We start from the raw sequence: 24,383 nt of genomic DNA, 5'->3' as shown, positions 1-24,383 counted from the left end.
AATATCTGTAGAGACAGAGAACAATAGTGTTTGGCTAGCTGAGGGCGGGGTGGAGTACAGTGGAAACAGGGGTCAACTTCAGAGATGATTTTTTTTGGTATAAGGAAAATATTGTTAAATTATGTTGTGGTAATGTTTGACCAACTCTAGAAATTTACTAAAAATCATGTACATGTAACGTAAAATGATGGATTTTATAGTATGTACATATAACTGATAATGATGAATTTTATAGTATGTAATTTTATACTTCAACAATACTATTTTTTAAAACTTTTAAAAATAGCTATTAAGTACAATATACTCCCTCCCTTCCTTCCATCCTTCCCAGAGACTGAACCCAAGGCCACTCAACAACTGAGCCACATCCCCAGCCTTTTTTTTATATTTCCTTTTGAGACAGGATCTCACTAAGTTATTTACAGCCTCACTAAGCTTCTGAGGCTAGCTTTGAACTCGAAATCCTCCTACCTCAGCCTCCCAAGCCTCTGGAATTATAGGTGTGCACCACCTCACCTGGCACAAACACATTTCCTTCCTTCCTTCCTCCCTCCTTCCTTCCTTTAAGAGACAGAGTCTCTCTCTGTTGCCCAAGCTAATCTCAAATTCCTGGGCTTAAGTGATTCCCCTGGCTCAGCCTCCCTAGTAGCTGGAACTACAGGCACGTACCACTATGTCTTGCTAAAATTTATTTCTATCTTATTGATTTACCACACAGTGGCCTCTGCTGGCCAAAAGAAGAGATTGTGATAATTTGTTTACTAGCTGCTTTAAGTTTTTATATTCATAATGTATCTACTATACAAAAAGGCATAGAAATGCCTATGGTTTCTAAAAGTAGAATTCTTAGGCTGTAAGGTCTAAATTGTACCCATTTAAAGAAAAGCAGATGAGATCAATAGCTAAGAATGAAAGAGCAAACTCACTTGCTCCCAGGTGAAACCATTGCTACAAAATACACCTCATAATAACTTACATCTTTTGAAAAATATTCAAAGGCTGGCCTACCTCTCCTAGTCAATGCAAGAGCACATTCACAGAAATATATAAGTGAAAAGCCCATTATTTCTAGTTTATGCTATGTAAGGACAGGTAAATTAAAGAGGCCATTGATTCACCTTTGAAGATCATCAGAGCACAATAATTAAAAGAATGAGTTTTGGGGACTTAGCTTGGATTCAAATCCTGTGTCCAACATTTATCACTCCCTATCTTGGGCTTGTTATTTAATTCATCAAAGTCTCAGTCTCTATCTTCATAAAATGAAGAACATATTTTATCCCAAAGGACAGTAATTATTGGATATAATTACTGTCATTTCAGTTTACAAGTTGACAATAAATTTTTAAATGATCTTTAAGTTTAAAAAATATTCGTAAGATCCATATTCACTAAAAATTTATCAAATACTTTTGTGTCCAAAACAAGTTTAAGCTCTATGAAGAAAGTATTTAAAACCCTAAACACACACTAAACTATTTAAAATGAATAAAGAGATAACTATTAATACTGAAAGATGCTCTATAAAGCACAATGTGAAGATTACCAAACAGTAGTACAATCTTATTTTTCAGTAGTATCATCTTGTTTTTAATAAGCATACATTATATTATATACATTCACATGCACACAAACAAATATATACGTATGATGCTACACTAAATTAATTGATGGTCATTTTTCAGTGGTGTAATAAAAAATAATTGTTTTCTTTTTTCTTAAGCATATTTTCTTATTTTTGTATGTTTAACCCTACTACAAGGAATGGGGAAAGTTAAAGAAATCTTGATCATAAAGACATCAGATTGGCTCAAACTGAATGCAGGCCACAGGCATCCTTGATTAGAATTGGAAAGCAAGACTTAGAGGGTTCAGGATACACTGTGATCCTACTTGTCAAGATTAAAACAGAACAAAATATGCATAACATTTATAATTCATTTTATGAAAGACTTTGGAATATTATAATACCTTAGTTTAAAGTGCTGCTAACACTTTAGAATTTGTTAATGAACGTACCAATTGGAATAGAGTTCTAAGAATAGAAAACAGAACAAATTATCCTTTATTTTTTTCGGACATTGTTAGAAGTAAACGGACAGACAGAAAATCATGCAAAAGGTTCCTGAGTTGGGGGTTCCACAGAAAGCAGTGCCATGGCAGAGGGCTGGCATTTTCTTATTGCAACAGTTGGCAAGACTAAAGCATGATCCACTCTCAATAAATGAACTGCTGCTGAGTATGACATCTCCAGTAACCATGGCATTATTGGAAATATCTTAATCCGTCTACCAGGATGAAGCACACCTAGGAGTCCATCTGAACTATCCCTGTTTCTAACATTATGTCTTATATTAGCTTCTCAGTCAAAAAAAAAATTCTGCCATCTTTTCCATTTGTTGAGTAAGACAGAAGTGACCATAGGGGCAACAGTAAGAATAGCCTTCCCCAAACTATGCTCTTCAACATAAATCGAGGCTGAGATTCCAAAACAAACATTAATGAGTCTTGATTCTTTGGAAAAGAATAAAGTAAAATATTAGAACTAAATTCTCCATGAACAACAAGCGAACTAACAAAATTGAAAACTTACCTGAAAACATTTTGACAAAATCATCAGTGGACATACTCATCACCACATCCGCCTTATCAGAGGGCTCTCCGTGTCCAACATTCCCACCCCTGTTTTTCAAATCCAGAAACCATGTGCCACCATCTTCACCTATATAGAGATTAATATATAGAAATAAACAATTATTATGATTAGAATAATCTTCCAAATATTAATAATTAATACTTAGAATAATCTTCCAAACAGCAAATATTTATTGAGCACTTATTTTGTTTCAAGGTGCTAGGTTCCAAAGAGCCTTCAATAAGATAAGAGAAACACTGTTCCCTGGGCTGGGGCAAGGGCTCAGTGGTAGAGCGCTTGCCTAGCATGTGTGAGGCACTAGGTTCGATCCTCAGCACCACATATAAATAAATAAAGGTCTATCAACAACTAGTAAAATGTTAAAAAAAAAAAAAACACTGTTCTCACAATAAGAGAGGAAATGGAAGGTGATGTATGAACGTACTAATAAAAGAAGAAACGGGATTACTAAGTACCAGTAACAGGAGAAAATGGGAAGTTATTATTTCAGGAGTATAGAACTTCAGTTTGGGATGATGAAAAAGTTTTGGAGATGGTTGTAAAACAAGGTGAATGTAACTGTACTCTTGAAAGGAATTAGCAACTTTTATTTGTATTTTACCATAATAACAAAAAATTGATTTAGCTGAGTATATAGCTCAGTGGTAGAAGGGCTCACCTAGCATGTTCAAGGCCATGGTTCAATCCCCAACACCCAACACACCTAGGGGGGAAAAAAACCACTAGGGCCAGGAAAGCCCAGTTGAAGCTGAACTTTGAAAGTTAAGTAAGAATTAGTTAGTTGGACAGGGAAGAGGGAAAATACCTCAGGCAATGAAAACAGGATATGTAAAACAAAAACAAAACCATCAACAGAATTAAGTGGGCAGGATCCCAGAGGCTCAGGAGGCTGAGGCAGGAGGGTCACACTTTTCAAAGCCAGCCTCAGTAAATTAGCGGAGTCTCTAAGAAACTCAGACAGACCCTATCTCTAAATAAAATATAAAAAAGGACTGGGGATGGGCTCAGTGGTTAAGTGCCCCTGAGTTCAATCCCCAATACAAAAAAAAAAAAGGAGGGCATGAAGCCTGTGTGAGGAACTGGACCTGAAAACAGTACTGTAGGACTGGAGGACAGTGGCACCAGACTCACTCATAAGGCACTCTCGGTGGGGGACACAGTGAGCCACGTAAAGGATTTAGTAACTTCATCCCTCATCCTTTGTCACCATGGAAGGAAAATGACACAATAAGGTTTGCATCTTAAATAGCTCACCCTACCTTCAGTGCAGGTGATACATTAGAAAGGGATGAAGAGGATGGAGAAGACTAGTAAGGACATTGGTGGGATCATTTGTGAGCTTGAAGGTGATCCCTGGATCAGGATCGTGACCATGGGGATGAGGACAAATGGGCATACTTGAGAGAAATTTTCAAAGCAGAACCTCAAAGCCAGAAAATGGACCAAGTATGCAGAAGGAAAGGTGGGCCGCGTGCACAGGACTGATCTGCTAGTTTTCTGGCTTGGGAACTTGGGCAAAAATGGGTGTTGGGTTTACTGAGAAAGGACTAATTAGAAGAACAGCAAATGCAGGTATTGGAAATATTGTGTTGTTTTGAACATTTTCAGATAGAGGTATCTTTGGGACAGCCAAATTAAAATGTCAAATGAAGGACTGGGATTGTGGCTCAGAGATAGTGGGCTTGCTTAGCATGTGCGAGGCCCTGGGTTTGATCCTCAGCACCACATAAAAATAAATAATAAGTAAAATAAAGGTATTGTGTCCAACTACAACATTAAAAAAAAAAGTCAAATGAAATCCGACTAAGCTAGAAATGTAAATATATGATTAATCAGTTCATATGGTCATTGAAACCAGGGGATGATTGGAGTTTCCTCAAACAAATCTGTATAAAGTATAAGGAGTGCTAAGATAGCAACCTAAAGGATACAGTGTTAAGGGAAGGATAGAGGAGAAGCATCTAGCAAAGGAGGTGGGGAATAAAAACAAGGAAAGGGGGCATTTCCAGAAGGAAGGAGTAGTCAACAGCCTCGGAAGCTGCAGTGTGGTCACAGGTAGGATGGACAAATGCCCACTGGTGGCATGAATGTCCATCCAGGTCCCTGGTGAAAGTCAAGTCTATGGAACAGGGAGGGATAAATGATAAGAGAGCAGTGTCCAGAGTGTGAGTTGCAGATGAAAGTAAGTTTGGCTCTGAAAGGGAGAGAAAGACAGGGTGTGTGGTTTGTTACTGCTGCTATGCTCTGTTTTAAAGACAGAATAGGCTTGGAAACATTAAAATATCACTGGGAAGGAGGCTGCAGGATGAGCAGGTTGAAGAAGGCATGATGAACAACATAATTCCTGAGATGGACAGAGAAAACACCTAGAATTTTGCTACTGAAAGTGACATTCATGAGGTGTAATACTGTCACCACCTGTCAGAAATCACAATCTTAGACTCTACCCCAGACCAACTGGATCAGATTCTGCATTTGAGTACGACTCTAGGCACTCAGGATAGTACAGAAATTAAAGATGGAGGGATGTGCTCCATTATACAGGAGGGAAGGAGGAACCTATAATGGTTAATTTATATCTGATGGTAGGAAGAAGAGCAATTTCTGTCTGTAGCCTTCTGAAAGGGTTTAAAATAGTTGCTGTGGAAAATAAGGCAGTGGCTGAAAACAGAATTCTGAGGTGCTACTTGAAGAAGTATTACTTGAGGTACCATTTGAAGAGGGACACTGATGAACTTCTACTGGTGCAGACCTGATTTTTTTTTTCCTTTTCTTCAACAGGGCTTAGCAGCCTTAATGCAACTATGAAGCTCTCAGATAGTCTGATGATTCAACTGAGACTACAGGGCCTTTGACAGATAACAACATGAAGAGAAAGGGTCTGGGACAAGTTTAGGACACAGGCTAGAGAGTGACTGAAGCAATGAACCATGGATTCCAAGGACAAAAAGGAAGTGAAAACACAAAGGCAAGAATATGTTAAATAGGGCTGGGGATGTAGCTCAAGGGGTAGCACGCTCGCTACCCGGGTTCGATCCTCAGCACCACATACAAACAAAGATGTTGTGTCCGCCAAAAGCTGAAAAATAAATATTAAAAAAAAATCCTCTCTCTCTCTTTAAAAAAAAGGAATATGTTAAATAACTCAGGAGACATGGAATGCAAAAGTTTCTGTAATGGAACTGTGGTAGTTACTTCTGAGGACTAACATTAACCTGTGTTAATTTTACTATGTGGAAAAGAAAAACATTAAGAGGTTTTTAAAAGCTGACTATACTCAGACTGATCTGAGTAATATCAAAGATAAAAATACTAAGTTGCTCACGATTGATAAATTATTGCACTGCACTCCCTGTCATGATGCATATGCCTCTCAGCATAGAATTTTCTTCTCCATTATCAAGTTGTTATTTAACACTGGAAGTATATGTAATAAAACTATTTTGCATGCATCCATATTCATTGATCTTAGCTTAGAAATCAACAGTATTCTTGAATGTCTACATTCAAGCATGTTAAATACAGTCAAGTATTCAGGTTATCACCATTGTAGACTGATTTTCTTCCAAAAGAAACATTCCACCTTGTTTCATAATAGCCTCAGATTATCCAACACAGTCCTTACCTGAGAGTTCAAACTGATAGATTGCTTGTGTGGCTTTAACCACATCATCACTGAGAGAGTCCTTAACAATTCTAAATGTTTCTTCCACAGCTCCAAAATGTGCTTTTGACTGTGGCTGTGGCTTCTCTTCTTTGACTTCAGGAACAGCACCTGCAGAATATTATTCATGTAAATAGCCTTAAAGCCACACACAAGATTAATTAGTAAGCAAGAGAGACATGCTACCAAATAGACCTGTTTGACCAAATAACTTTAAACACATTAAGTAGCATATAAAAGTATAAATCAAAGTGATAGAGTAGCAGCCAAACATATGAGTTATAACTATGAATGTAGTAGCTTATACTCTCTAAGGAAAGGGCTGACTTTCAGAACAGGTTATAAAAAAACAAAACAAAGTAGCCTGGGGTTGTGGCTCAGCGGTAGAGCACTCTCCTACCACATGCAAGGCGATGGGTTTGATTCTCAGCACCACAAAAATAAATAAATAAATACATAAATAAAGGCATTGTGTCCGACTACAACTAAAAAAAAAAATTAACAAAACAAAAAAACCTACTACTAAACAATACAATGTTTATAATAAACAGACCTAAACAAAACTACTGGAGTTTTAGGGGTCATAATTAATTACTTTTTAATATTCTCTTTGAGTTTTTAAAAAAATATTTCTAGTAGTCCATGGATCTTCATTTTATTTATTTATTTATATGCAGTGCTGAGGATCAACCCCTCTACCACTGGGCCACAACCCCAGCCCTATTTGAATATTAAAACCAAATGAGAAAAAAAGACCTTGAAGTCAGAAAAATGAAGATCAAAATACCAACTATGGAATTACTGGAGTTAAAGTGGAGATTGTAGCTTTAATCAATAGCCAAGTGAACTTTGTAATCACTTTCCCTCTACATTAAATTTATTCACCCCATCCTTTATCCATGGATTGAACTTGCTGCATCCTCCCATTAGGGGTTAGAAATGTTGTGGGCAGGGCTGGGGATGTGGTTCAAGCGGTATCGCGCTCGCCTGGCATGCGTGCGGCCCAGGTTCGATCCTCAGCACCACATACAAATAAAGATGTTGTGTCCACGGAAAACTAAAAAATAAATATTAAAAAAATTTCTCTCTCTCTCTCTCTCTCTCTCTCTTTAAAAAAAAATGTTGTGGGCAGAGCTAATGTGAACACCAAAGACAGCCTGCTCACAAAGAGAATGCTTAGAAGGATCAGAAATAGGCAAGGGATCCAACATGGCGGTGGGCGCAGAGAGATCAAGTCTCTGACCGCTCCAGCTGCGCGGGCATAGGGAATCGTAAACTGTCTAAATGCTGTTTGCTCAGGATCACTAGGCAATGCTGAGCTGACATGGATCTGGGGCCAACAGTTTGGGCCTCTCAGAACACACACCGAGCCCGGATCGGCTGCATTCAAGCTCCGGTTCGCCTGCTTCTCGTGACTCAGCACTAACGATGCCGCTGAAATAACTGGTCAGCTCTTCTAAACATGCAGAGGTAAAAGCCAACCGAGCCTTCATAGGCAGTGGCCACAGGATTGAAACAGGGCTTGGGAGAGACACTCAGTACCCACCCGTTGCATTGGTCACCCGACAAAGGGAAAGAACGGTCACCATTTGCATGGGATACCATCATGGCAGAGAACTGACTACACGAGTGGAGGAGATAACTTCATTGAAACCAGCAGCGACAGCATCAAATAAATTTATAAAAGTAAACAGTAACTCAGCAGTCAAACAGAACAAGAAGTAACATGAACAGCATAAAAAAGCAAGGAAGAAAAGGAGTACAAACAATGAAGGACAGCCTAAATATTCAGGAGGACCTAGAGTCACCAGAAAAATGGACATATAAAGAACTCAAGGAATACCTTAGACAGATGGAATGGAACCTTAAAGAGGATACGAGACAGCAAATCCAAACAGTGAAAGAACACATTGAAAATGAATTACATAAACAGATAAAAGAAGAAGTTAAGCATCTTTATCAGGAGATAGAGATTATAAAAAAAAATCAAACAATAATTCTAGAAATGAAGGAAACGATAAACCAAATTAAAAACTCAATTGAGAGTATCACTAACAGAGTGGAGCAAGTAGAAGCCAGAACGTAAGATAATAAAGACAAAATATATCATCTTGAAAAGAGTCTAGCCAACTCAGAAAGGCTGGTAAAAAATCACGAGAAAAACATCCAAGAGATATGGGATAACATAAAAAAACCAAACTTACGAGAAGGTACAGAGATTCAAACCAAGGGAATGAGTAACCTGCTGAATGAAATAATTACAGAAAACTTTCCAGAAATAAAAAAGAAAACAGATATACAAATTGTAGATGCATACAGGACACCGAGCACACAAAATCACAGTAGACCAACGCCAAGACACATTGTTTTGAAGATAGCCAATATACAAAACAAAGAGAAAATATTAAAAGCTACAAGAGAAAAGAGAAAGATTACATTCAGGGGTAAACCAATAAGGTTAACAACGGATTTTTCATCACAGGCGCTAAAATCGAGAAGATCCTGGAACAACGTATTTAAAACACTGAAAGACAATGGATGCCAACCAAGAATTCTGTATCCAGCAAAATTAAGCTTCAGGTACAACAACGAAATAAAAATCTTTCATGATAAACAAAAGCTAAAAGAATTTGCAGCCAGAAAACCAGCATTGCAAAGCATTTTGAGCAAAACACTACACGAGGAAGAAATGAAAAACAATAACCAAAACCATCAGAGGGAAGTGCCTCGGTAATGATAGAGGGCGGAGGGGGGGGAGCTAATCATGGAGAAACAAACTAAATTTAAAAAAAAAGATAAATAATCAAACATGGCTGGAAGTACAAACCATATATCAATAGTAACTCTAAACGTTAATGGCTTAAACTCTCCAATAAAGCGACATAGGCTGGTATCATGGATTAAAAAAACAAATCCAACAATATGTTGCCTCCAGGAGACACATCTGATTGGAAAAGACATACACAGGTTGAAGGTGAAAGGTTGGGAAAAAATATACCACGCACACGGTCCTCGTAATCAAGCAGGGGTGGCCATCCTCACATCGAATAAAATCGACTTCAAGACTAAGTTAATCAAAAGGGATAAGGAAGGACATTATATACTGTTAAAAGGAACCATTCACCAACAAGACATAACAATTATCAATATTTATGCACCAAATAATGGTGCTGTGACGTTCATAAAACAAATTCTCCTCAAGTTCAAGAATCAAATAGACCACAACACAATAATTATGGGTGACTTCAACACACCTCTCTCACCATTGGACAGATCCTCCAAACAAAAGTTGAATAAGGAAACTATAGAACTCAATATCACAATCAATAACCTAGACTTAACTGACATATATAGAATATATCAATCATCATCAAGTGGATATACTTTTTTTCTCAGCAGCACATGGATCCTTCTCAAAAATAGACCATATATTATGCCATAGGGCAACCCTCAGTAAATATAAAGGGGTGAGATAATACCATGCATTTTATCTGATCATAATGGAATGAAACTGGAAATCAATGATAAAAGAAGGAAGGAAAAATACTACATCATATGGAAAATGAACAATATGTTACTGAATGATCAATGGGTTACAGAAGACATAAAGGAGGAAATCAAAAAATTCTTAGAGATAAATGAAAATACAGACACAATATATAGGAATCTATGGGACACAATGAAAGCAGTTTTAAGAGGGAAATTCATCGCCTGGAGGTCATTCATCAAAAAAAGGAAAAACCAACAAATAAATGAGCTCACACTTCATCTCAAAGCCCTAGAAAAGGAAGAGCAAAACAACAGCAAATGTAGCAGAAGGCAAGAAATAATTAAAATCAGAGCGGAAATCAATGAAATTGAAACAAAAGAAACTATTGAAAAAATTAACAAAACTAAAAGTTGCTTCTTCGAGAAAATGGCATTTATACACCATGGAATATTATGCAGCACTAAAAAATGACAAAATTATGGAATTTGCAGGGAAATGGATGGCACTAGAGCAGATTATGCTAAGTGAAGCTAGCCAATCCCTAAAAAACAAATGCCAAATATCTTCTTTGATATAATGAGAGCAACTAAGAATAGAGCAGGGAGGAAGAGCAGGAAGAAAAGATTAACATTAAACAGAGACATAAGGTGGGAGGGAAAGGGAGAGAAAAGGGAAATTGCATGGAAATGGAGGGAGACCCTCATTGTTATACAAAATTACATATAAGAGGTTGTGAGGGGAATGGGAAAATAAATAAGGAGAGAAATGAATTACAGTAGATGGTGTAGAGAGAGAAGATGGGAGGGGAGGGGAGGGAGGATAGTAGAGGATAGGAAAGGTAGCAGAATACAACAGTTACTAGTATGGCATTATGTAAAAATGTGGATGTGTAACCGATGTGATTCTGCAATCTGTATTTTGGGTAAAAATGGGAGTTCATAACCCACTTGAATCTAATGTATGAAATATGATATGTCAAGAGCTTTGTAAGGTTTTGAACAACCAATAAAAAAAAGAAAAAAAAAGAACTAGGCAAGGTCACTTTCTTCTCCCCATCTCACTGGCTCAGGCTAGTGCCTCCCAGTAGACAAAAAGGGAGGTCAAACTGTCAATCTGGTGATAGCTCCCCTGCCTGCAAACAGGAGGCTGGAGGAATAGAGACTCACCTATAAGACTTGCATCACTTAACCAACTGCTTAAAACAACTCGGCATATGATTAGCCAGGGGAGAAGGCACAGTTCATAGGACTGTTCTGCTCCCACAGCATGGTGCTATTCCCCAATGAGTTCCTTTTTTTTTTTTCCCCACCTGGAATCCTTAGAGGAAATTTAGTAGTTGCCCTCAGATACAGGTAAGAACATTTCTTAATTAACTCCGAGGGAAAACTGACCTCTAGGCTAAAAATAAAATCCCCCATCTATTTCCTCATAAATTATACCCTGCCATCTTATCCAGGACAACTCACCAAAGTTATGAAATGATGTCTAACTGACAGCATAAAGATACTGCATAAGTATACCAAATGTAAGTTACCTTCCAGTATAATGTTTTCAAAGACAAATATAAAATTATTCTTCTCTTTAAAGTTCAAGTCCAAGCAAAAATCAAAGATAAAATCCTTAAGATTCAATTAAGCAAATGAGATAGACTACTCTTTTTTCTTTTAGTCAGTTTTATAATCGTTTTTAAATTCACTACAATGTACTCTTTCATCGCCTGCTTCCAGGTCAAATAACTTCTAGTGCTTCTTATGGCATGGCACTGCTTTTTACTAACATACAACATAGATCTAAAGAGAGAGGTTGTAAGTATACAGCTAATAACTTATCAGATGGCAAAAGCCCTTAGTAGTCACCATCTAGGTCAAGAAGCAGGATATTAAAGGTACCCAAAAGCCCAATCCAGGCCCTCTCCTCTGAATGGTTGATACCATTCAGTTTGCCTTATTTTTACCTTCCAAAAAATGGAAACAATCACATAGTTTCTATTCTTTTATGCCTGTCAATCCTTTCAAACCCTTCCAAAAATAAAGAGAAGGAATACTTCCTAATTCGTTTTGTTGAGGCCATTGTTATCATGAGGCCAAACCAAAACAGGAAAACGGTCTACTGAAGACAGACATTACACAAACAGGTAACACATGTACACTTAGATGAAATTAGGTCAAGAAGGGACAGGTATTATTATTTTAAAAAGCAAGAACTGGGATAGGATAGATTATTTTAGACAAGGTGGCAGCCAGTCTGAATTGAATTAAATTACAAAAGGTTGAATATGTGAATACCCACATACTTACCCTGCAATTTGAAACACAACATCTTGTCAATAGTTCACAGTACATTTGAAAAGTAACCTTCAGCCCAATGATTGACTTAATACTTTATAACCTTCATAATGTGTACTATGTACAATGTTTTTTCCTAGTATATCCTTGAAAATAAATTACTTTTCAAATATACTTTAGTGTAAGTGGATGAGGTATACTGCTATAAGGTACTATTATTTAGAAACCAGGTTAAAAATTGAGGCATGTATTTCAATATTTATTTATTTGTCTGTTTATTGATTGATTGATTGACTGTGGTATTGGGGATAGAGCCCAAGGCTTTTGCACATGGTAGGCAAGCTATATCCTAAGCGTTATATTCCAATATCAATAGTGCACTGACACAGTTAAGTATACATTGACATTAGATGTATGACTCTAGAAGAATATTTGGTAAAATGTATCAGAAGCCTTAAAATGTCTTTCCTTTTGCCTAATTACCCACTTTTTGTGACTTAAGAACAAAAACTTATGTGGTAACATTTATAAAATGAAACAATTACAAACCACTAAAATAATATATTCACGGCTGGGGTTGTGGCTGAGAGAGATAGTGCTTGCCTCTCATGAGTGAGGCACTGGGTTCGATCCTCAGCACCACATAAAAATAGAAAATAAAGATATTGAATCCACCTATATAACTAAAAAATATATTAAAAAATAATATATTTGGGCTGGGAATGTGGCTCAAGCAGTAGCGCGCTCGCCTGGCATGCGTGAGGCCCGGGTTCAATCCTCAGCACCACATACAAACAAAGATGTTGTGTCTGCCAAGAACTGAAAAATAAATATTAAAAAAATTCTCTCTCTCTTTCTCTCTCTCTTTAAAAAAAATAATAATAATAATATATTTGGGCTGGGGATGTGGCTCAAGCAGTAGCGCGCTTGCCTGGCACGCGTGCGTCCTGGGTTCGAGCCTCAGCACCACATATAAACAAAGATGTTGTGTCCACCAAAAACTAAAAAATAAATAAATAAAGATAAAAAAATAATATATTCATGTGATATAATGCTAAGTTGTCATTTCAACAAGTTACTTCTGAAGACATGGAAAATATTCACAACATAATTATAAGTAAAAAAAAAGAGTATATATAATTGAATATAAAATGATCCAATCTGATGAAATATTCATTTGTGGGTATGAATTTTACATCTGTAAAGAAAAAAAGGTGATAAGAAGAACATAAACCCCAAAACAAAGCAACATTTACATTTAGGAGGTAGATTACAGGTCATTTAAAAATTTTTCTTCAAGCTTCTCATACTTTTCTATACTTGTCTATACTTCCATACTAAGACTAATTTTAAATGCTATTAAAATTGAAAGAAGTACACAAAATCTAGTGGACATATCCAAAATTATATTAAAGAGCTAAATGCACAGTCAAAATTAAAAGGAATTTACATTTCTGAATGGTGAATTCGGGGTAAAGATAAATTATATCAATAGTTATTATTTAAAAAATATTTTTAAAATTGTATTTTAAAGCAATACAATTAAAAATAAAATTTAAAGTCTTGTGTATGGAGAAAAAACATTAAGATAACAATAAACTCCGCAATTTTCTGGCAAACAATCAAAAAAATGAGAAAAGGGAAAATTAAACATGGATTTTTTTTAAGTTAATACTACATTTCAACTCTTAAGTAAATTTTAAACCTTAAATGGATGACTGGCTTTTTATTTTTGAAAAGCTGGTAACTGGGGGTAGGCTCAATAATGGAGCACTTACCAGAGCATGAGGCCCTGGGTTCAATCCCCAGCATCACAGAAATAATTTTTAAAAATTTAAGGCAGAACAGTGACGCATACCTGTAATCCCAGCAACTCAGGAGGCTGAGGAAGGAAAATTGCAAGTTTGAGGCCAACCTCAGCAACTTAGGGAGTCCCTATCTCTAAATAAAATACAAAATAGGGCTGGGGATGTGGCTCAGTGATAAAGCATCTCTGGGTCCAATCCCCAGTAACCATCCAAAATTAAAGAGCTGGTAATTGAATGAGAAAATAAAAAGTTTGTTCAAAGAAATAACTTTTTACAAGTCCCAGTGATTTAGCAGGTGAGATATTTCAACCATTCAGAGAAAACAGCACAGAAAAAGAAAGTTACCCAATTCATTTACCATATTCAAAATGTAACCAGCTTGTTACTCTAAAGAGTACAGGCATAAAACTTTTTGGATTAAAACAACAAAATCCTCTTTTTTTCTCTTTTGTGTTCTGCAGATTGAACACTGAGTGTCTCCCATGGTAATAAACACATATTGAACCACTGAGTTACACCCCAAACCAAACAAAAAAATCCATCTTACATCATGTAACACCCTACTTATGGGTAAAATCTAAAGATTTTCCCATTAAAATTAAGAATAAAGTAAGAATAGCTAAAATAAATATTTTCAATGAACCTCCTTGAAGTTCAAGTCAGTATAGTTAGACAAAAGCAGAAATAACTAGAAAAGGCATATATATAAATAGTAAGTTTGAGCACTCGGAAAATTCAAGATAATTAACTCAGTGATAATTACTACAACCAATATTTAGAGAATGCTTACCATATCAAATGCAGAATATAATGTACCACCACATTTGATCCTCACAGTGTTTACAAAAGGAAAGCAAGAGATTAGAAAACTGTCAGGCATGGTGGCGCACACCTATAATCCCAGCGGTTCCAGAGACTGAGGCTGGAGGATCGAAAGTTTAAAGTCAGCCTCAGCAACTTAGTGAATCCCTAAGAAACTCAGTGAGGCCCTGTCTCTAGATAAAAAATTTTAAAAGCTGGGAATGTAGCTCAGTGGTAGAGTGTTTGCTTAGCATGCACAAGCCTGTGGGCTCAAGTTATTGGGTTCAATCCTCAGCAAGACAGGAGAAAGAAAAAAATGAATTAAAATAAGAAGTGAGAAAGGTTTTAAAATGACAACTAGAATTACACCAGCAATTTGAACTCAGACAGTCTGACTCCAGATCCTGTAATGTTATCCACAGAGTAATACTTCCTCCACATTTCCTTTCACATCTAACTATCTAATTTGTATAAAGCCAACATAAAGGACAAGCATTGATCCAAGATCTGAACTCACCAGAACTGGCCCAAGCAGAGACTGCCAAAGCAAGGGTAGCAAAGACACAGGCTTCCTTCATGTTTCCATGGGCAGGGAATGTGTTTAGTTTTAGTAGTTACACCAGAGAGAAGAGCATTTGTCATATAAATAACTGCTGGAACCCCTCCCTTACTGGTGAGTGACTACTCAAGGTGATTTGTATATTAATCGAGATATATCATCTGTACTGTCAGGTGCCAAAGATATTTCAGGAAAAACTTGAGTTTAGCAGCACTGAAAGACATTTTCAAGAGATAAGCTGTATTATTTATCACCTGGAACATTTAGACATATGCATAATGACTTGGCATGAAAGAATAAAACATCAGAAGGAAAAGCAAACCTGTAAAGTATTTGAAATGTGCAGTCAGCAGACTGTAAACATGTAAGCTGGAATGCAAGTCACTTACAGCAATTCAATAACTTAGAAAGAAAAAGACATATGAATGACTAGCAGCCTCCTAATACAGCCTCTCCTAACTTCACTCTAAATAAATATAAGTAATGTGCTAAAAAAGCGGGGGGTGGTGGTGGCTGAGGATATAGTTCAGTGATACAGCACTTGTCTGGCATACGCACAGCCCCTGGGCTCCATCCCCAGCAATGGATTAAAAAAAAAAAATACAACTATCTCCTAGATTGAGACACAAATTTACTGTTAAATCTAGGAAGCACGTTCAGCAACCCTAAGGTACAGAGTCAGCTGAAGAAACACAAGCCTGCCGCATGAGAGATTCCCAAGGAGAACAGCCCTGGCCAGCTTAAAAAAAGGAGAGAGGCACTCTTTAATTCTCTGGATTAGAGTCTGGGCTTATATCAACTTGAAAACTAGGAGTCGGCCATCTGTAAAACACAGATGTGGTTTTTCAAGAGAGACTCTATTTTTCCTCATTCTCATCTTTGCAATCCAAGTTCAAGCTTGAAGCTCCCAAATAAGAGAAGAAGAGACAGCAGGGAGAGTCCTGTGGTGGTGAGTCCTGGGAAGAACACACCTCAGCGCATAGCTGATCAAGATGGGGAGGGAAAGAGCTTTGGCAGCAGGGCATACTGGAAAGAGGAGTCCTGGAAGCAGGTAAAAAAATTCCATGTCTATGTACCCAACAGGTACCACATGAGAATACCACCAGATGGACCAGGATTCAAAGGCAAACTACACATCCCTGACATTTGACTACACTACCTCCTAGTAAGAGGATGAATTAATGGGGAGAAAATATAATCTGCTGCCTATAAAAAAATAATGTAGCACAAGTATAATACAAGACTATGCTGAAAAGCAAAAGTTTGTCTCTAAAAATAATTTCCTATGAAATCCACAAGAACTCCTCCACATTAAAACTTCACAATATATTGATCTTGATTTTAAAAAATACACTACTCTGATAATGGGGAAGGCTGTGCATGTGTGAGGTATGGGGTACATGGGATTGTTCATGTTCCTTCCTCTCAATTTTGTTGTGAAACTAAAAATGCTCTAAAAAATAAAGTCTTAAAAAACACTATATGAAACAGGTACAGAAAGTCATACATAACTGGCTGAGATAGGAAGACAATATGAAATAATGAGAGGCAGTGCTAACTGCAGGAGAAAAGAAGAGCCATTATTCCCATCTTTTTGTGCTTTTCTTCTGTATTCTGGGAGTCAAGTCTGTCCTCTGTATTAGAGAGAACTCCAACAAGATTTTCTGGTTTGATTTCTATTCTATATTGCCCCTAATGTTTATTTTAATTTTGTTATTGTGTTTTTGCTTCTCAAGCTAATTACCTTTTTTTTAATATATGTATGCCTTTATTTTATTTATTTATATGTGGTGCTGAGTATTGAACCCAGGGCTTTACCTGTCCTAGGTGAGCACTCTACCACTGAGCCACAACCCCTACTTTCTTTTTAACCATATCATATTGTCTTCCTATCTCAGCCATTAATGAAGATACATGACCAATAAAGTAGTTCTTATTTTAAATATGAGACGAATTAAACAAACTCAGTTCATAAATGTCTTCCTTCAAAATATCCAATCTTAGGGTACAAGACAAAAATCAGGATTTGGGGCTTACCTAAACTTAAGACCATATTCTTAAAGACTTTACAGGCTTTTTAGGTAATTTCTGCCATTCTGTAAGAGGACTTTTAAGAAAAAGACTGACAAGCCTGTTTTGTGTTTTTTGTCTGTTTTGTTTTTATTTTGCTACCAGGGATTGAACCTGGGGGACTCTACCACTGAACTACATCCCCAACCCTTTTTAATTTTTATTTTAAGATAGGGTTTCACTAGGTTGCTTAGGTCCTAACTAAATTGCTGAGGCTGGCTTTGAGATTCTCCTGCCTCAGCCTCCTTAGCTACTGGGATTAGAGGTTTCCACTAAAACATCCAGCCAAAGACATAATTTTTAGAAGAGCTGTGACTGGGTGGTAGGATTCAGAGTTAACTAATTTCCTTTCTGTTATTTTCAAATTTTCTGTTATACAAAAGAAAAATTACGCTTTTTATTACCTAAGTAATTTTTTTCAATTTCCTGAAAAATCTGGGCAAAGAAAAGATAGTGACCAAAAAAATAAGCTTAAACTGGAAATAAGGTTTGGTGATAGCCTCTAGATTCACTAAATGTGCAGAGGATATTTGTTCCTAACTTTTCTATCAGCCTTCTAAAGAAATCTAGGATCACTTAGGAGATTCACAGTACCTATAATACAAAAATAAGGTAAGGACCCACAAGAAGCACAGCCATTCTTACTAGTAAACACAAGAGAAATTCTTCCTACGGGTATTAGTTAAAGAGAGTTCCTTCTGACTTCTTTCAGGAAGCAATAGGTATAGTTTCAGAACACAAGGACTAGAACCTAAACTCTAGACCAACTCAAGGAGCCTATAAATTCCTAGTTACACAGACAAAGTAAAACCAAAACCTTCTTGAAATAAATGCCTTCCACAAAGCAGTCACAGGGTACAAACTGTGAAAATGGTTTTAAAACAATTTTGATGTGACACATTTTTCCTCAAAATAAAATAACATATCACCTTAAAATGCCTAAGGAAAGCATGCTAAAGAAAATGAATAAAACTTAAATAGATTTTTTTTAAAAATGAAGAAATTTTAAAAGTCTAACACAGTGGCACAAGCCTGTAATCCCAGCAACTCAGAAGGCTGAGGCAGGAGGATCCAGTTTGAGGCCAGTCTCAGCAACTTAGTGAGACCCTTAAGAGCCTTACTCATAGACAGAAAAAAAACACGTTTTTTCTCCTTTTTTGCCAGAATTAACTAAACTCACATAACTTGTTTAGTTTAAATTACAAAATTATTTAGAAGCAGAAGACAGAAATGTCACTATTACAGGATAAATTCTATGTTTTGGAAAAAAAACATAAGTTACTATCTATATTTTCTCACAAAAAATATGGACTAGATCTTACGGATCTTACCAGGTGATTCCATCTGCTTGATAACTGCAACCTCTGGGTGTTCATCTAAGAAGAAATCTGGTAATAAAGGCTGGCCTGAAAAATTGACCCCAGAATAATCATGTTAATATAATTACAAGACATTAGGATTTTCACACCTGTTTAATAAACATTATCATTTTATTTTAAAATCATTCTGGAGAAACAGTAAAGGCTTCTGGGAGAATTATCAAACTACTTATTTTCATTAATGTTCCCATAACCTAGATATCTTCTCCCATGACTCAATTCATTTTCAAGATCTAGTTTTAAAAAACACCTTTATGTGAAGTCTTTACCCTCTTCATCCTTACAACTCCTTCTGTCCACAACTCAGCTCACCTGGCCCCTGAGAGCAGGGAGGCCCTCATTAAGGAGGACTTGCTTCCCAGATCAATGCACTTGGGTCTTTTCTCTCTTCCTCTTCTTCCCACTCTAACATCATGTAAACTAAGACACCTTCTTCTCCTAGGCCTTATTTTCGGTTAACAGTTGTGCTTACAAATAAATTAATTATCTTAACATCACACTGATACCTTTCATGGCACATGCATGGAGGAGATTCAAAGGTCACAAAACCTTCAAAACTGTAGGAAAATTAGATGTTAATTCTCTCACTCTCTCTCTCCCCTAACCCCTCTCTCTCTGTTTTTCTCCCTCCCTTCTCTGTCTTTGAAAATTAAACAAACTTCTGGAAAGCAAGAATTAATTGATATTTGTTATACCTTAATATCAGAATAACTGGTCATAGTAATAAGTTCTCAGTACTTGATAAGATTTTTAATTTAAACCTAACTTAAAAGTTTGTATAAAATTACATTGGGTCTTTAAAACCTGACGTGATCATCATGCTGTACCAAGACCCAGAAGACAGGAGTCTGGTTCAGGTTCTGCCACCTATTAGCCATCAGCCCTTAGACAAAGGCTTCATCTCCCTCAGCCTGTTTTTTACACTGGACTATTTTAACTACTAAATATTGTGAGTGTACTATATGCCAGGTACTGTGCCAAACACATTATATACATTATTGCACATAATTCTACAAAAAGCCTGTATGGAAGGTATCATTTGCTTCATTTTCCCAAAAAAGAAACTGGGGCACAAAGAAAGTGGGTAATATGCTCAAAGCTACACAGTAGCAAGGAGAGGCAAATTTGAGCCCAAGTTGTCTTTCCCCAAATTCCACATTCTTAATCATTACACACTATTACTTCTCTCGCAGGATTGCTATGAAAGTTAATTAGATAATGTATGTGAAAGTGAACTAAAGAGACAGGTAGGGATGACACAAATCTAAAAATGTGGTTTCTGTCAGCTACAAGCTCAATTTAATGATTTATATGCTTTAATACAAATAAATATAACCCATATTTATGGCTTGCATTCATTCATTCATTCACTCATTTACACATGTGTGTGAGACAGTGTCTCACTATATTGTCCAGGAGGGTCCCCAAGTGCTAGGCTCAAATGATTGTCCAGCCTCAGCCTCCCAAGCAGCTGAGACCACAGTCATGTGCCATTGCACCTGGCTTAGAATACACTTATTATATAAAGTAAAAATCCATTATCATCTTCTTCTGCAATTTAAGAGAAAGTTATTTTTTAATAAGGGAGCCTTCTGCAAACTTCTCAAATCAGACTGCTGTACCTAAGACAGTATGATTTCATCAATGCACCTTCACAATCCATCATTAAGGTATTAGACACTGCACTTAAAAAAATAAACACTTGGGTTGGAAGCGGTGACACACCACGTAATCCCTGTGGCTCAGGAGGCTGAGGCAAGAGGATCTCGAGTTTAAAACCAGCCTCAGCAAAAGTGAAGCACTAAGCAAATCAGTGAGACCTTGTCTCTAAAATAAAATACAAAATAGGGCTGGAGATGTGGCTTAGTGGTTGAGTCCCCTGAGTTCAATCCTGGGTAACCCTCTCCCAAAAATAAACATTCAGAATGAGTCCACAGTCTTAAGTTTGTAAAAAAAAAAAAAAAAAACAACAACAACAACAACAAAAAAATAAAACAAAACTACTGTACCATCTGATACATATCCTTGAATAAAATCCTTACTCTGATTTTAACACTGACTTTAAAAACTAATTTTCATTTCTGGTTTCAAAATCTGAAAATGGCCAGTAGCTGATTAAACCCTTCTGCGTCACTTCAAAAGCCCTCAACTCACTTCTATTTGTCCTTTCTCTCTTTTTTCAAATATTGTTAGTTTGGATTTTCCACTTCATTGGAAGGACAGCTTTTAAAAGAACATATTCATTTTATGATCACACACACAAACACACACACACACACACACACACACGATGTAGTCATTGCAGAAAATATGGAAAAACACATCACTATGTTAAAAAACTACAAGTATTACCTGGTTTAACTGCATAGATGTCAAAATTTTTTATTCCTTCCTCTTTTAAGATATTTTCATCAATAACAAAATTTCCAGTAAAACTTTTTGGCTTTTTGAAAATGGAATATGCAGCATCTGCGATGATATCAACTTTTCTACATTGGCTTTCAACACCAGATCCTCCCAGCATATCCATGGCAGCTGTGTGTATGGCTGTAGAAAAAATAGACACATGTACATGTACATAACTCCAAATCAAACAAAAGGACTGTGGAAGTAACAAGCAAGCACCATCCTTCAAAATTACCAAGACTAATCTCTTTATTCCTTAGATGATAAAAACAAGGTCCAAAAAGGTAAATGTTCTAGAGAAAGAACAGGGTAGAAAACACATATTCTTTATCCTATACAATGCTTCCCTACAAGGACTCCCTTAGGAGAATCACAGATAAAGAGATTTCTGATTTAGGATGTTCAAAAATTCATCTGGCGCCAGGCACAATGGCACATGCCTGTAATCCCAGAGGCTCTAGAAGCTGAGGCAGAAAGATCCTGAGTTCAAAGCCAGGCTCAACAATTTAGCAAGGCCCTAAGCAATTCAGTGAGATTCTGTCTTTAAATAAATATAAAAAACGGCTAGGGATGTGGCTCAGTGGTTAAATGCCCCTGGGTTCAATCCCCAATACAAAAAAAAAAAAAAAAGGATTCACCTGGCATTCCCAAGAGTCAAGAAAGCCTATACGGTATAACAGAAAATGCACTTAGCACAAGGCACATGAGGGGAATTTTAAATGAACATCTTTGGTCCTCAGTTTTCCATCTCTAAAATATGGAGCACCCTTTCCTAAGTTTACTGCCTCTCTTCCCCCTGATTTGAAAATGGAGACTTTGTTTCTCTTGTTCATCACTGGATCCCCAATGTCTGAAACAATGATGAAAGCCCACAAGCATGCAATATATACTGACAGGATTTTGGAGGGTTATCTTTAAATTCATATAATACTAGTTTATAGAAAAATTTAGAAAAGAAAATAAAAAGAAGCAAAGGAAGAATCTGTATATGTCAGGTTGAGTACTGGTGACTAAACCCAGAACTTCTACACTACCAGTCCAAAGAATTTTTAAATATAATCTGCAATTTTGGGGCTGGGGATGTGGCTCAAGTGGTAGTGTGCTTGCCTGGCATGCGTGCGGCCTGGGTTCGATCCTCAGCACCACATACAAACAAAGATGTTGTGTCCACCAAGAACTAAAAAATAAATATTAAAAAATTCTCTCTCTCTCTCTCTCTCTTCCTTAAAAAATATATATATATAATCTGCAATTTTTGATTTTCACCATTTGGATATTTTTTTTTATTGAACCCATGGCATTTACCACTGAGCTACACCCCTAATCCTTTTTATTTTTTATTTTGAGACAGGGTCTCACTAGGTTGCAAAGGCTAGCCTGGAATTTGCAGTCTTTTTGCCTCAGCCTCCTGAATAGCTGTGCAGATACTTGACCAAAGTCCATATTTCTTATATGAAGTAATGTGTGACTCTATGATGAATGGTACATTGTTAATTATATACTGCCGAAAATTTTAACATCTCAAATTTGTTTATGTATATTTTAGTTTACACAAAGCAATGAAAATCAATTTGTTTTCATGTACTTTCTTTTTTTTTCTTTTTGGTACCAGGAATTGAACCCAGGGGCGCTTAACCACTTAGTCATATCCCCAGCCCTTTATATTTTTTATTTGAGACAGGATCTCACTAAGTTGCTTAGGGCCTTGCTAAGTTGCTGAGGCTGGCTTTGAACATTCCATTATCCTTCATCCACCTCCTGAGTTGTTGGGATGACATATGCCCCTTTGCCCAGCTTGATTCTACGAACTTTAGGCTTGAGTTTCTAACAAAACTTCTCTCCATTCCATCATTAAAACAACATATAAAATTATTACACACTTGGGGCTGGGGCTGTAGCTTGGGTAGAGTACTTGCCTCACACATGTGAGGCGCTGGGTTTGATCTTCAGTACCACATAAAAAATAAGCAAAGATATTGTGGCCATCTATAACCCAAAAAAATTTTGGAAAAAAATTATTACACGGGCTGGGGATGTGGCTCAAGCAGTAGCGCGCTTGCCTGGCATGCATGCGGCCCGGGTTCGATCCTCAGCACCACATACCAACAAAGATGTTGTGTCTGCCAAAAACTAAAAAATAAATATTAAAATTCTCTCTCTCCCTCTCTCTCTCTTCTCTCTTTCTTTAAAAAAAATTATTACACACTAGAATAACTTATATATACTTTGGTCTGTAAGATAAAATGTTTGTAGCTTATAAGAGCCACTGGCTCTTTTTCATTCATTCAAAAAATAGTTATTGAGTACTTAATTCGAGTCGGATATTACTTAGGGAAAAAGGAGTGGACAAAAGACATAAACCACTACTTTCACAGAGCTTATGTCAGAACTTCGAAAGAATGCTCAAGTAACTTAGGGGATTTCATAAAAGCATTGAGTTAGAAGATAGCTTTCTACCTTATAACTAAAGTTCATTCACTAGGAGTTAATTTGTCTTTCTTTCTTTCTTTTTTTTTAACTTAATCAATAGGTTTCATCCTTAAAGTGACATCTTATTAATTAAAAAAAAAAAAAAACAGCAGCTAACATTCATCAAATATGCCTTGTGCCAGGAATGCTGCTACACACTTTTACATACAGTATCTGAATTCTTAGAACCCAAGTGTTAGATACTGTTATTTCCATTTTAAGGATAGAAGCACTAAGACACAGAGGGTTGTGACTGATCCAAGGTCACAGGAGTTAGAATTCAAGTACCTGGCAGCTTGACTTCAATCTACCCAAAGCGTTAACCAAGTTCTTAGAATTCAGTAATTGTCCCATTCCTATAAACTGCACAATTTTTCTCAAAATATTTCAAGAGGGCAAATCTGGAGACCATTATACATATTTGTATACTCCCAATTTCAATGTAGACTATATGAATAGCATGAGAATTTTTTAAAATTCTAAATTAGAAGACTAATAATGTATGTCAATTTGGAGGTATAGTTCAGGAGTAGAGTGCTTGCATTGCATGTGCAAGGCCCTGAGTTTGATCCCAAGCACTACCAAAAAAAAAAAAAGAAAAAGAAATATATCAAGTACAAATATGTACATGCTTGTACAGAACATAAGAACAAGGAATGGTTCTCCAAAACAACCTATCGTTAGGTAACAATCTTTCTAGAAAAAATACAAAGAAGGCACCAATAAAGGCAAACTGTGGAGCTATAGAGCTATCTTTTCCTTTCTTTTTTCTTTTTTTTTTTTTTTTTTGGTCATG

The 24,383-nt window shown here is 36.6% G+C and overlaps 1 protein-coding gene across 1 annotated transcript in view; it reads right to left on the bottom strand.

The window, feature by feature from the left end:
• Window positions 1-24,383, bottom strand: part of Hsdl2 (hydroxysteroid dehydrogenase like 2) — a 71,297-nt gene that overhangs the window by 8,631 nt on the left and 38,283 nt on the right. Inside the window, exons 7-10 of the mRNA XM_026391158.2 lie at window positions 21,065-21,259; window positions 18,665-18,739; window positions 6,282-6,431; window positions 2,594-2,722 (exon numbers count right to left, since the gene is read on the bottom strand). Of these exons, the coding sequence (XP_026246943.1) occupies window positions 2,594-2,722; window positions 6,282-6,431; window positions 18,665-18,739; window positions 21,065-21,259 (549 nt within the window). The remainder of the gene's footprint in view (window positions 1-2,593; window positions 2,723-6,281; window positions 6,432-18,664; window positions 18,740-21,064; window positions 21,260-24,383) is intronic.

This window comes from Urocitellus parryii, chromosome 4 (genome assembly GCF_045843805.1).
Source record: "Urocitellus parryii isolate mUroPar1 chromosome 4, mUroPar1.hap1, whole genome shotgun sequence".
Taxonomy (NCBI): domain Eukaryota; kingdom Metazoa; phylum Chordata; class Mammalia; order Rodentia; family Sciuridae; genus Urocitellus; species Urocitellus parryii.
The sequence above is the reverse complement of the archived record's forward strand: the minus strand, read 5'-3'. Positions and strand labels throughout refer to the sequence as shown.